General features: G+C 38.2%; 1 protein-coding gene across 4 annotated transcripts in view; it reads left to right on the forward strand.

Annotated features, from left to right (window-relative positions):
- The first annotated feature begins 362 nt into the window (after window positions 1-362).
- The window catches only part of LOC127421962 (zinc finger ZZ-type and EF-hand domain-containing protein 1-like), a 76,447-nt gene continuing 62,243 nt past the window's right edge, over window positions 363-14,566 (forward strand). For 3 of the 4 annotated variants that reach the window (XR_007894121.1, XM_051665226.1, XM_051665236.1), the window contains exons 1-9: window positions 363-1,212; window positions 3,841-3,985; window positions 4,398-4,592; window positions 6,763-6,946; window positions 7,517-7,716; window positions 8,523-8,733; window positions 13,424-13,540; window positions 13,854-14,032; window positions 14,463-14,561. Coding sequence is in view for 3 of the 4 variants with exons in the window: in XM_051665226.1 (XP_051521186.1) it covers window positions 766-1,212; window positions 3,841-3,985; window positions 4,398-4,592; window positions 6,763-6,946; window positions 7,517-7,716; window positions 8,523-8,733; window positions 13,424-13,540; window positions 13,854-14,032; window positions 14,463-14,561 (1,777 nt within the window). In the remaining variant the exon portion in view is untranslated. The remainder of the gene's footprint in view (window positions 1,213-3,840; window positions 3,986-4,397; window positions 4,593-6,762; window positions 6,947-7,516; window positions 7,717-8,522; window positions 8,734-13,423; window positions 13,541-13,853; window positions 14,033-14,462; window positions 14,562-14,566) is intronic. The other variant, XM_051665242.1, reaches the window with a different exon arrangement.

Consider the following 14,566-nt stretch of genomic DNA (forward strand, 5'->3'; position numbering starts at 1 on the left):
AGGGGAGTGGGAGATTTTTACATTACAAAACCAAAATCATTCGCTCCTCATGAGTTTCCCGCTGTAATCTGGCGAAAGTCTGAACCGTGGCTCTGAGATTTGTTATACTCCGTCACGATTTGTTATTTTTTTGGGCATCATTTTAATACAGGAATAAACATGGAGAAAACGAGTGTTTACAGACTTTATTCTTTTAACGTGTCACTGGTTCTGCTAAAGCTCACTGGTGTGATTATATTAATGCTGCCACTGGTGTGATAATGCCAATAGTTCTCTCACTGGATTAAAATGTGCTGTGACGGTTCATTGCGCAACAGGAAGATCGCAGCAAATCTCAAAGCTCGCTACGTTCTCCTGTCCTTCCGAGTTCGTTCTTCCATGGTAGCTTGGCAAGATTGGTCTTCATAAGAAAACAAGTCCGTTCTCTGCGTTCTTAGAATTGAGAAAAAACCCATATACATTACTGCATTAAAAATAAATACATTTAAAAAAAAGTAATACAAAAAAGTAATTTTAAATCCTGGATGTAATACGCTAGGGGGCGTGTTTTTAGTGCAGCGAACGTTCCAGAGCTCACGGAAGAGACCAAAGGTTTTTTTTGCTGACAAACATGACGTCAGCTGGCGGAGCCCGTCAATGCGGTAGTGACAGCGGAGGAACGCACCGACTGAAGAAGCACCCTGAACTGGTAAAACCTGACACTAAAACTAAACCTTAAACCTGGGCTGAAGGCGATCGGAAGAGAGCCCAAGGCCGCAGAACAGCATGGGGAACGCGGAGAGCGGCTGTGACGCTGGAAGCGGCGATGAGGAGGATTTAGAAACGGAGAGTCCCGTGTTCGCCGAGGGCAGCCCGGCCTCTGCGGCCACAGGCAACAGGGCCGGCAGCGGTGGTGGTGATGCAGCAGCAGCAGCTGCAGGCGGCGGCGGCTCTGGTCCGGTGAGAAGCGGAAGAGGATCCGCGAACCCACCGGCACCGAGCTACGGACTCCCCACCCCTGAAGCTCTGCTGGAGCAGGTGAAGTTGAGAGAGGCAGCGGCCCGTATGAGCGACTCATGGGTCGCCATTTCGGAATCAGTGCTTGCGCGGAACAAGAGCGCTCTGGTGCGCTGGCTGGAGGAGCGGCAGGGCCGCGGTGAGGAGTCCGTCACTCTGGAGCAGTTCTGCGAGATGCTGGAGAGCAGAGACGCACCCAGAGATGAGTGCGAAGAGGTAATGATGCTTCTCAAGTGACGGATGAGGTGGTGGGATGTTTAGTCTTGGGGTTCAATATCTGGGCAGGTACCTGAAAGGTTACGGGTTCAAACCCAATCAGTAGTGATGGATAAACTGTCACCATTGGGTCCTCAAGCAAGGCACTCAAGCCTAGGTTGCTGTCTCTGTTAGGGGCTGTTCAGACAGAACACGTAAAAAACAATTGAAAAACAGCACAGATGAATGCAAAAAACGCGTTCGTTGTGAACGCCCCCTAACAAGTCAATAAGTGATGTAAACCAGGTGCGACTTTTTATTGCGTAACGACCCTGTCAGTGAGTTGTGTAATCTCTATCTGTGAATCACACATTTGATAAAGGTTACTTATTGTCTGTGTCTCAAAACCTCGAGTATGCTATCATCCTGAGACAGTGTACTTTTTGAGATTTTGCTTTTCTCCAAGATCTGAACAGGGTTTGATTACATTGACCAATAGATGTTGACTCTCAAGGAGTCGGACAAATCTAGTACCATGTCAGCCAAAAAGAGACCTTCCTGTGCTGTGACACTGTAAGTTGCTCACTTGTGTAAAATTTAGTGTAATAGATGTAGAAAGCCCAGAAAGTGTTAATTGGTGATCTCTTCCAAGCACAACAAATATAACTTCAAAAAGCAGCTCTACAATTAAGTTTGTCTGAACCCGACTATTGACTTCCTGTTTGTACAAGTGAAAAATACAATGTTTCCTATTGAATAAACATACTGTATGTATGACTTTTGAAAATATTTTTTTAACAAAGTCAGGTCTAAATCAGTTTTAGAATTTTTAGTGAAAGTAGATCATAAATACCTTGTATAGGGTTTTAGTCACTTTACCTTTTATTGTATTTTAAAGGAATGTTCCAGGTTCAATACAAGTTAAGCTAAATCTAAAGCATTTGTATCATAATGTTAATTAACACAAAAATTAATTTTGACTCATTCCCCTTTTTCTTTAAAAAAAGAAAAAAATCAAGGTTACAGTGAGGCCCTTACAATACAAGTGAATGGGGCCAAGTTTTGGAGGGTTTAAGGACAGAAATGTGAAACGTATAATTTTATAAACGCACTTGCTTTAATTCTTCTGTTAAAACTCATGTATTATTTGAGCTGTAAAGTTGTTTAAATCGTCATTTATACAGTCGTTTTAGGGTTTGTTGACATTACATTGTCATAACTTTACACAGAAAAGGTTTGTAAGTGATTTTCTCACACTAAAATCATGTTAACACACATTTTTTTTTTTTTTTATGTCTTGTGGCTGTACTTTTGAAAAAGTGAGTATTTTAACATAAAAAATTGGCCCTCATTCACTTCCATTGTAAGTGCCTCACTGGAACCCATATTTTTGCTTTTTGTTTTTAAAGAAAAGGAAGAACAAGTCGAAATTAATTTTTGTGGTAATCAACATTATGCCACAAATGCTTTAGATTGAGCTTAACTTGTATTGAACCCAGAACATTCCTTTAATTTGTGGTATGGATTTAAAGGGATAGTTCACCCAAAAATGAAAATTCTCTCATCATTTACTCACCCTCATGCCATCCCAGATGTGTATGACTTTCTGTCTTCTGCTGAACACAAACAAAGATTTTTAGAAGAATATCTCAGCTCTGTTGGACCTCACAAAGAAAATGAATGGTGACCACAACTTTGAATCTTCAGAAATCAAAAAGGCAGCATAAAATAATCCATAAGACACCAGTGGTTAAATGCATATCTTTTGAAGTGATATGAATGGTGTGGGTGAGAAACAGATCCTTTAAAAAAAATTAAATCTCCACTTTTGACCAGCAGTTGGCGATTTGCACAAAGAATGTGAACTGTCAAAAACAAAAGAAGAAGAATATGAAGGTGAATGTGGAGATTTACAGTAAAAAAAAAGGACTTAAATATTGATCGGTTTTTATTTCTATCATATTGCTTCTGAATATATGGATTTAACCACTGGAGTCTTATGGATTAATTTTATGCTGCCTTTATATGCTTTTTGGAGATTCAAAGTTATGGTCACCATTCAGCATTGTAAGGACCTACAGAGCTGAGATATTCTACTAAAAATCTTTGTGTTCTGCAGAAGAAAGAAAGTCATACACATCTGGGATGCCATGAGGGTGAGTAAATGATGAGATCATTTTCATTTTTGGGTGAACTATCCCTTTAAATCCCAAGCAAACATACTGTATATGAGTCTAAAAGAGAAAACAAGTAAGCTTACCTTTCAGCTGTTAGAAAATTATTCATTAAAATGTGCATTCTGTCCCAAGCTAATCAGTTTGGATAAATGTGTTATCTGTAATTTGCTCACAGTATTGTCTTCCATTACATGCTTCTGGAAGACACTGCACTGATTTAACCTTGTGTCTCTTTCATTTGCTTTTCAAATGATTCAAATGCTGGCCTGTTTTTCTTTATGTGGTTGAAATAGACAACTGATCTGCCTGGAGAGGCCAGCAGCGTAATTGTTGTCTTTGTTGCAGCCTCCTTTTGTTTTCTTTTTTGCTTCTCCTAATTGTGTGATTATCTCTTAGTATAATCAGTATTCTAATATTTGTATCACAGGATGCACAGCCAGAATAGATCAACTTTTCTATTTGTGTTGTGTAGGCCTTTGGTCAGTTTGATGCTGAGGGTGATGGGATCGTTGATGTGGAGAACATGCTCATGGCACTGAAGAACTCTACTGGAGCCAATCTGCAGGGAGAACTCAGTCATGTGATCAGGCAGCTTCAGGCATGCTCTCTGACACCAGGTGGGGGACCAAACTTGAAAACTTAATTTAGAGAGTAAAATTTCTTGCAGTGGAAACTGAAGCGCAAATGTCCACTATTGGTCACGTCATAAAATCACCAGGGTTCCCATGGTAATAGAAAACCTGGAAGAATTAGGGAAGTTTAAAATTTTGATTTCCAGGCCTGGAAAAGGCATATTTTTCTAGTCATGTTCTAAAATATTTAATTGGCCAGAAATTGCTCATTTGGAGTGCAATCTCTATAAAATAATTTGTAAAATATGTATCCATCTTGAAAAAGGTAATGAAAAGTCATTGAATTCCTCAGTCCAGAGGAGTGGGTTCCCGGAGCTTGGCAAAGTTAAGGATGACTCTCAGTTTTTCACTTTGTTGTTGTCCTGAATGTCCTCTCCAACCCTTCATGCTTTTCCAGGATTTGTGGATATCTTCTCCAAGTCCAAGGACCGTCTCAGAGCACATGCCTCCAAGATCCTGAAATTCTTGCACAGGAACCGCATCCCCAGCACTGCCATCCCATTCCCAGTGCTGGAGGGCTACAACAGCATCTGCACCATGAGGTCATCTGTAGTGCAAGACTTCCTGGAATACCTGCTACAGAAGGAGAAAGGTAACAAATTAATGCTTAATAATGCTCATCTCTGCTTGTTACACTCAATTCATTATGTTCCGTTATGGCAATGAGACATTGAGAGTGAAAGTCAGGGGTCTGGCAATATAAATTGCAGTTAATTCCCTGATATAACACTTGGTAGCACTTTGAATTTGTGTTACTATATCATCGGATATCTTGGATGAAAACACCTCGATAAATAGACCTTAGTTAGGGTAGATGAAAATGAGGCTGAGAGTCCATTCAATGGATTGTACAGTTGTGTACTTTGGTGTTGATTGTTCAGCCATTGAAAATGTTTAGATGAAAATAATGTGAACAAGCATCTGAACTGGAGCATGGATATCATGTTGAGAGAGGTCACAAGGAAATATACTGATGTATCAGTGGTAGGAATGTATTTTGGGGTTACTTGGAACTAAAGGCTTAGAACATTGAGGAGCACATTGAGATAAGACAGGAGTACGTAATGTCCACTAAAACTGAAAATACTTAAATCTGGAGTGGAGTTGTTTGCAGAAGTGTGACTGTATAATTAAAATATTGTGTTATTAGAAGTGTAACTAGAAGGCAGTCAGCCAGACATATTCAAAATAACAGAAGAAAGGAATTGGGCGAAGGGCTGATCGTCGAAGTTTTCTGCACACATTTTTAAGAAAACTGACATGTCCTTGAGGCCAGTTTATGCTTTTTCTTGCAATTATGGTTATACATTCTCACCATATAAGGTGCCTTCTTAAGTTTATTTATTTTTTTATATTTCATCATATCTTTGCAATGATTACATTTATCTGACATTAATTTTCACTTAAGAGAGAAAGTTTTAAGGTGAAGTGTTTTGACGACGTTAACATACTTTTCCTATCCCAGTTTAATGTGTATCAACACCTAAAAGTAAGCCATTTATAGGTTGATTTCCCTGAAGAATGTAAACAATGTGGCACTTTCGAAACATTCCTTTGATTATTTGAGCAGTTTGACCTGTCAACTTCTGACTTAAGGCCCCGGCATACTCGCAGAGAAATTTTTCTTCATTCTTCTGAGCCAAAAAGAAGTTTGAAACAGCTGAACAACAGCATACTGTTTGTGAACAGTCAGACACCGGCCAAGGCATTGTGAGATGCTTTTAGAGGAATATTTAAATACAAGGATGCACAAGACTACATGTAAAACCTTTACAAATGTTACATTAAAATTCACATATGATCAGTAAAAGAAGCCGTTTTAACAACTTGATGATGATTAAAAGTAATATTTATGCCATAGATAATGTGTAATTTGTCATGTTTACATTCTGCATTCATGGTGCTAATGCACTAACACTGTCCCATTATATGCATCAGTTACACTCTGTTATTGTATTTTATGATGACACTGATACTACTGCAAAGATGGGTGTATAAAAGAGTGTAAATGCCCAGAATACAGACAAAAGAATCATGATAAGAATGTAATAACTCATTTTTGACAGATGTGTGAGTAACTTTCTATTGCAGATGGCACATGATTGAAGCAGCATATCAAACAACAAAGTGAATGGGCACTTAAGAGTATTTGAGTAGATTTGATTCCTTTTGTATACTAATAAAAAATAAAAAAATTGCATGACATGGTCTTGAAAAATTTCTCTACGCAAACGATCGTACAGATGTAGGTAAGTTTACACCAACTGACTGAACGGGAATTAGCTATCGGCCTCAAAGAAGGTGGAGCTTCAGGTCACACCTACCGATGAAGTGGACCAATGGCAGTAAGAAGGTGTTTAGCAGCTGGTACGAAGTTCTTGCCCTGGCGAGCTGTTACGAACCACCGAAACGTTCCTTAAAAACACCTTTGTTTTGGCCAGATTTTGTTCTAAATTATGTCACACCCGTTCTTTCTTCGCTTTCGTATGAAGTATGAAGCCTTTAACCATTGTGTTACTTTGGTTCGAGACTACCTTTTTGGTCCAAATAATGGGGGTAGGGCAAAAGGAGTGTTTGGTAAGGTTGTCTGAAAACAACCAGTACTTGTACCAATCCATTTGGTGCCACTGGTGGTGCAAAAATGACACCCTTCACCTTTAATGGAACCATGGTTTAAAATATTAGAGGATGTTCCTAAATCTCCCCATTCACTTTCCCTGTTCCTCTTCTCTTCATCTTCTGCTCTCTCACTCTCCTCTCAGATTTAGACATCCAGTACAGATCAGAGCTCAATCACGACCCAGACGTGGATAAGGTCAAAGTGGTCACTCAGTGCTACAGCTTCATTGACGCTTCGTCTAATAGTGCCGATATACACAAACTAACTAACGGAGAGACTGTGTCTTTCTGGCAGTCGGACGGCAGTGCTCGCTCACACTGGATAAGGCAAGCTGCTCATCTCACTGGTGCACTGAAATGGAATTAAAATTTAGTTTTAGTTTTAGTTTTAAGCATGTAAACACCTACATTTCCAAATGCATTACTGTTAATTTCACATATTCCATGACCTTCGCTAATAACTAATTGTTTATTTACTAGAAAATATCTAGTGAACAGTGTAGCCGATGTCCAGTATAATGCCTATATTGTTTAACCATAACAAATAAGATGTGCACAAAATTGCTGAATTTAAATGAACACTTATTTAAAAAAAAAAAAATGGATTGAAAACAGAACATTTCCATTATCCTTTGACAAAGCTAATGGTAGATTCTGGAACTGATGCTAGGCTAAATGACCACTTCTTTTAAATGAGCTAATCAAGCACAGTTATCTGCTGATGCCAACAATCTCAAGATCTCAAAATGGCGATATATTGACCAAATAATTAATCAGCCTAGCCGATTTATCAATCTGTCACTATTGTTTGATCATGTCCAATGATAATAAAAAACTAATAAACATTTTTGTTGAACAATACCCAACAATAATCAGCTCCTCTGATCTCTTACACAGGTTAAAAATGAAGCCAGATATAGTTTTGAGAAGACTGGCCATTGCAGTTGCATCTAATGACCACAGTTACATGCCGCAGCTGGTGTCTATAGCTGTAGGGAAGAGCCGGCGCTCCCTGCAGGAGATCAGGGACGTGAGGATCCCCAGTAATGTCACAGGATATGTACCGCTACTGGATAACGCCAACATCACCCATCCCTGTGAGCACACCCTTAAATAGCATCATTTTCTTATTCAAATACAGGTTACCTAAACTGACAAAACTTAAATCCATTATTTCTTTTAAAGGTGAAGTGTGTTATTTTTGTCAGTGTTAAAATACCCGATAACACTACAAAAAGTTTGTATTTGTTAACATTAGTTAACTACTACATTAGTTAAAATGAACTAACAATGAACAATACTTTTGCAGAATTTATTAATGTTCATTTCTACATGTACTAATCTTTTTTTTCATTAAAAGTTGTATACATTAACATTGGTTAATGCATTACGAACGAACATGAATAAATAATAAACAATAGAATTTTGATAAGTTAACATTAATTACGTTTAATAAATGCTGTGAAATGCCACTGATCATTGTTTTTTGTGATACCTTATGCATTTTCAAATGTTAACAAACTTATCGTAAAATGTTACCAAATACTCTTGGCTCAACCATTGGCATGAGTTTAGGGCAGGACTACTTGTTTTGCTGTACAATCACAGTTTGGTAGCACTGATTATTTTTGCAATTACATTCAGTGCCATTAGTAGTGCAGAAATTACACACTTCAACTTTAGAATGCCATGCATAGTTTGAAGTCTCAATGTGGTGTTTTGTAATTTGAAATTGCCTGTAAAGAATGACGTACAGTATAAAAAAAAGACTGCACTTTTTTTTCTTTTTTTTAAGTATGCACTTTTGTTATGTTCACGAATGTTTCGGAGGATGTTTACATTTAGAGATCCCCTGTAAACTTAGACAGAATGTTGAGTGGTAAAACTCTTCTTTTTCTCTCAGATATTCAGATAAACATTAAGCGTTGTCTAAGTGATGGCTGTGATACACGTATTCACGGCCTAAAAGCAATTGGCTACCAGATCACCAAGAGTAAAGAGGTTTCTGTATCCGACGCCTCGGCTATATGGTATCTGTCACTCCTCACATCTCTGGTCACTACTTCCATGGAAACCAACCCTGTACTTGCGCAGACGGTTCTACAGAGCACGCAGTAAGTCAATGAGAAATCACTAATGAATGTTGCTTCTCATGAAAGCATGGCAGTGATACCATTGTATTTTTTGTAATAGTGACATGCCTACAATCACATTTTTTGTTTTGTGTTACAGACATGTATAATTCGTTGTTTTCCCTTAAAATTTAAAAGTATTGTGGTGGTACCATTGTACAGTGATGATATCAGATGGTAATACCATGGTACTAATATATATACTGATATATATATATATACACACACAGTACTGTGCAAAAGTCTTATAACATAAGATGTTTCACAAAAGCATTTGTCTTAAGGTGGTTATTTATATCTTCAGCTTTTGTGGGTCAATAGGTAATATAAATGTTAGACATTTGCAAATAGAAAAGATTAGAAGAGCAGAACAGGGAGCCCTGCAACAGATGTCATGTTCCCCACAAAGCCCCCCGCTGAACATCGTGTCAGTCTGAGATTACATATAGAGACAGAAGCAATTGAGACAGCCTAAATAGATAGAAGAACTGTGGTGAATTCTCCAAGAAGCTTGGAACATCATATCTGCCAACAAACGAGAAAAACTGTGTCCAGGTTTACCTAGGAGAATTGGTGCTGTTTTAAAGGCAAAGGTGGTCACACCGAATATTGATTTAGCTTTTTTATGTTTACTGGACTTTGTATGACATTAATTGATAAATGAAAACTATTTATGTCATTATTTTTGAAGACATCCTCACTATGCAACAGTTTTCACAAGTGCCTAAAACTTTTGCACAGTACTGTGTGTGTGTGTGTGTGTGTGTGTGTGTGTGTGTGTGTGTGTGTGTAATATATATATATATATATATATATATATATATATATATATATATATAATATACATACATACTTACATACACACACTGGCGGCCAAAAGTTTGGAATAATGTACAGATTTTGCTCTTATGGAAAGAAATTGGTACTTTTATTCACCAAAGTGGCAATCAACTGATCACAGTGTATAGTCAGGACATTAATTACTATTGCAATTTGAAAAAAAAATCTTTTTAAACTACTTCAAAGAGTTTTCATCAAAAAATCCTCCACGTGCAGCAATGACATCTTTGCAGATCCTTGGCATTCTAGCTGTCAGTTTGTCCAGATACTCAGGTGACATTTCACCCCACACTTCCTGTAGCACTTGCCATAGATGTGGCTGTCTTGTCGGGCACTTCTCACGCACCTTACAGTCTAGCTGATCCCACAAAAGCTCAATGGGTTTAAGATCCATAACACTTTTTTCCAATTTTCTGTTGTCCAATGTCTGTGTTTCATTGCCCAACTCTAACCTTTTCTTTTTGTTTTTCTGTTTCAAAAGTGTCTTTTTCTTTGCAATTCTTCCCATAAGGCCTGCACCTCTGAGTCTTCTCTTTACTGTTGTACATGAAACTGGTGTTGAGCAGGTAGAATTCAACGAAGCTGTCAGCTGAGGACATGTGAGGCGTCTATTTCTCAAACTAGAGACTCTGATGTACTTATCCTCTTGTTTAGTTGTACATCTGGCCTTCCACATCTCTTTCTGCCTTGTTAGAGCCAGTTGTCCTTTGTCTTTGAAGACTGTGGTGTACATCTTTGTATGAAATCTTCAGTTTTTTGGCAATTTCAACTGTTTCTTTTTTGCCATTTTTGACCTAATATTGACCTTAAGACATGCCAGTCTATTGCATACTGTGGCAACTCAAAAACAAAGACAATGTTAAGCTTCATTTACCAAATAGCTTTCAACTGTGTTTGATATAATGGCAAGTGATTTTCTAGTACCAAATTAGCAATTTAGCATGATTACTCAAGGATAAGGTGTTGGAGTGATGGCTGCTGATAATGGGCAGTCTAGATTTGATCAAAAATGACTTTTTTCAAATAGTGATGGTGCTGTTTTTTTACATCAGTAATGTCCTGACTATACTTTGTGATCAGTTGAATGCCACTTTGGTGAATAAAAGTACCAATTTCCTTCCGAAACAGCAAAATCTGTACATTATTCCAAACTTTTGGCCTCCAGTGTGTGTAAAGAAACGTCCTCTCACTTTCAACTGCTTTTATTTTCAGCAAACTTAACATGTGTAAATATTTGTATGAACATAAATAGATTCAACAACTAAGACATAAACTGAACCAGATTTGCCAGTTCTTGCTGTGAGATGTTACCCCACTCTTCCACCAAGGCACTTGCAAGTTCCCGGACATTTCTGGGGGGAATGGCCCTAGCCCTCACACTCACCCTCCCATCCAACGTCCCAGACATGCTAAATGGGATTGAGATCCGGGCTCTTCGCTGGCCATGGCAGAACACTGACATTCCTGTCTTGCAGGAAATCACACACAGAACGAGCAGTATGGCTGGTGGCATTGTCATGCTGGAGGGTCATTTCAGGATGAGCCTGCAGGAAGGGTACCACTTGAGGGAGGAGGATGTCTTCCCTTTAACGCACAGGGTTGAGATTGCCTGCAATGACAACAAGCTCAGTCTGATGATGCTGTGACACACCACCCCAGACAATGACAGACCCTCCACCTCCAAATCGATCCCGCTCCAGATTACAGGCCTCGGTGTAACGCTCATTCCTTCGATGATAAACGCGAGTCCGACCATCACCCCTGGTGAGACAAAACCGCGACTCGTCAGTGAAGAGCACTTTTTTGACAGTCCTGTCTGGTCCAGCGAAGGTGGGTTTGTGCCCATAGGCAACGTTGTTGCTGGTGATGTCTGGTAAGGACCTGCCTTACAACAGGCCTACAAGCCCTCAGTCCAGCCTCTCTCAGCCTATTGCGGACAGTCTGAGCACTGATGAAGGGATTGTGCGTTCCTGGTTTAACTCGGGCAGTTGTTGTTGCCATCCTGTACCTGTCCCGCAGGTGTGATATTCGGATGTACTGATCCTGTGCAGGTGTTGTTACACGTGGTCTGCCACTGCGAGGACAATCAGCTGTCCTTCCTGTCTCCCTTTAGCGCTGTCTTAGGCGTCTCACAGTACGGATATTGCAATTTATTGTCCTGGCCACATCTGCAGTCCTCATGCCACCATGCAACATGCCTAAGGCATCTTCCTTTTTGTGTTTTTCAGAGTCAGTAGAAAGGTCTCTTTAGTGTCCTAAGTTTTTATAACTGTGACCTTAATTGCCTACCGTCTGTAAGCTGTTAGTGTCTTAATGACGGTTCCACAGGTGCATGTTCATTAATTGTTTATGGTTTATCGAACAAGCATGATCTGTAAAGTTATTTGGATTTTTACAAAATTATCTTTAAAATACAGTGTCCTGAAAAAGGGACGTTTCTTTTTTTTTTGCTGAGTTTATAAATATATATATAATCATGGTACTGAATGACTACCATATTCATATACATGGCTTCAAACATAATATGGTATTTCTACTAGAGGTCAACCGATAGTGGATTTTGCCGATACCTATAACTAAGCTGGTGGAAAAGGCAGATAACCGATTAAATGGCTGATAGCTTTTTTAAAATCATTTATAGAATGTTAAAAAAAATATCAATGTCTTTCCTAACTATGACAGGCACAGACACAGAGGCTACAAGTGTCCAAAATGAATAAAATCCAATATGTAGTTTATTGCTCAACTAAAATCCCAATAATGACCAGAAAAAAAATAAAGATATGGTGCATAAAATAGGTCTTTTAAGTATAAACAAGCCCAAATACACAATTAACTCTTATTTTAATATGACAAATACTTGGCTTCGATACAGTGGTCTGTATTTAAGTATGAACCAAATAAGCTTTTTTTTATAGCCTGTATATTGACCAGATAAAGAATTTTATGTATTTATGTATAGATCCATAGATATATAGATACAGCAAATACCCAGTGGTTGTGTCAGTGTCAGTGATTGTTTTTATTTTATCTATAGAGCTGTTATACTGAAGAACCAAGCCCTTTTAACTGTAAATCCTTCAGTGCCGCCACAGAGGAACACGGATGAATAATAAATAAAAGATGTGCACACTACCGGTCAAAAGTTTTGAAACACTCATTCTTTATTATAATTTTTTTTTTTTTTTTTCACATTTTAGAATAATAGTAAAGTCAACAAAACTATGGAATAACATAAATGGAACTATGGGAATTATGTTGTGACTAAACAAAATCCAAAATAAATCAAAACTGTGTTATATTTTAGCATCTTCAAAGTAGTCACCCTTTGCCTAGAATTTGCAGACATGTACTCATCCATTTCAAAAACTTTTATTTTTTTATTTTTTATTAAATTTTAGTTTTATAATGAAATAAATTAATATGGTGGCACAATTATATTTTTGTCTACAAAACTAATTTCAAACATTTAAGCTTATGCCTTCAGATCAAAAGATTTTTAAGATCATGAGAAATATTTCAGTCAGTGTTTCAAAACTTTTACCGGTAGTGTGTATGTATAGATATAGATATGTATATAAATTATCAGCTACTATTGGAATCGATTTTTGCCAATAACCGATAGTTCCAAAATGCAACTACTGGCACCAATTAATTAGTAAAACCGATATCGGTCTACCTCTAATTACTATTGTACATGTCCAAAAAAATATGAAATTACCATGTTACAATGTCCAAATCATCATGGTAATACAATGGTCCTTTTTTGTTAGTGTTGTTTTGATGAAAGGTAGTTTGTTTTACTGTGTTTTTTACTCTTTCCATTCTCTAGAAAAGCCTTACAGCACATGCCGCCCCTGTCCTTAACGCCATCTTCTACTGAGTTCCCCAAATTCTTCTCTGCAAACATTCTAGAAGAAGTGGATGGGTTTTTAATGCGCATAGCAGAGTAAGAAACAACCTTTCACACAACTAGATGAGCTTTCATAAGCTCAGCTCAGCACGTTTAGATCTCTTATTAATAAATCAAAACAATGCTGACAGAGACAGCAATAGCGGCAAATTCCTTTTGGATTTAATTATACAGTACGAGTCAGCTTGGTGTTAATAGATGACTGTTTTCTATCAGTGAATAATTACAGCAATTTAATGTGAATGTAATTGTACACACTGCCCCTTTCTGTAGAGAAAGCTTATTAGAAGTCCTTTTGCTTTTAACTCTCTCTCTCTCTCTCTCTCTCTCTCTCTCTCTCTCTCTCTAGCTGCTGTGTGTCTCCTGAGGCTGAGCTGACTTTGTTAGCATTTGCTCTGGCGAGAGGCAGCGTGGCTAAAGTTCTCATCTCTCTGTCTGGTATCTGTGAGCATCTGGACTCAGAATACAGAGCTTCCTCACTACTGGCCTCTATGGCGTCAGTCCGGTTAAGACTGCTCTACCGTAATGGTAAAACACATTAGTTTTATAGAGCATTTGTATCTTTAGAAAAATCTGATTTCAGTTCAAACTGCTTTCAGATAGTGTTCAGGAGGTAAACTAAACTTTAATGTAGAGAAGTACACCCACAGTGAAATTTCATTGGTCAAATTCCATCTCCATATGCAACTAATGTACCTATTTATGTAAACCGCAAACATGGACCAGCACAGATTACTTATTTTCACACAGAATTTTGTTTTAAGTAAGGACAGAATTCTTTGATGCTCGAAACTCAACAGGTCACACACCTAATTAGGGCGAGGTGAAGTAATAATGACAAATGCCATCTCTACATTTTTAATCAAAGTCCACCCCTCTGTGTAGAACAACAGGGATTAGCTTCATTTGCCCAATAGCACTGTAATGCATGTAAATCTGTGTGTTTGTTTGTGTGTAGGTAAACCCCTGCAGCTGCATCTTCAGGCATGTGATGTCAAGAGTAAAGAGGAGAAGTCTGGCCCAGAAAACATGCTTACTGAACCCAACACTGGAGATGGTACA

The sequence above is a fragment of the Myxocyprinus asiaticus genome, chromosome 3 (genome assembly GCF_019703515.2).
Source record: "Myxocyprinus asiaticus isolate MX2 ecotype Aquarium Trade chromosome 3, UBuf_Myxa_2, whole genome shotgun sequence".
Lineage (NCBI taxonomy): Eukaryota > Metazoa > Chordata > Actinopteri > Cypriniformes > Catostomidae > Myxocyprinus > Myxocyprinus asiaticus.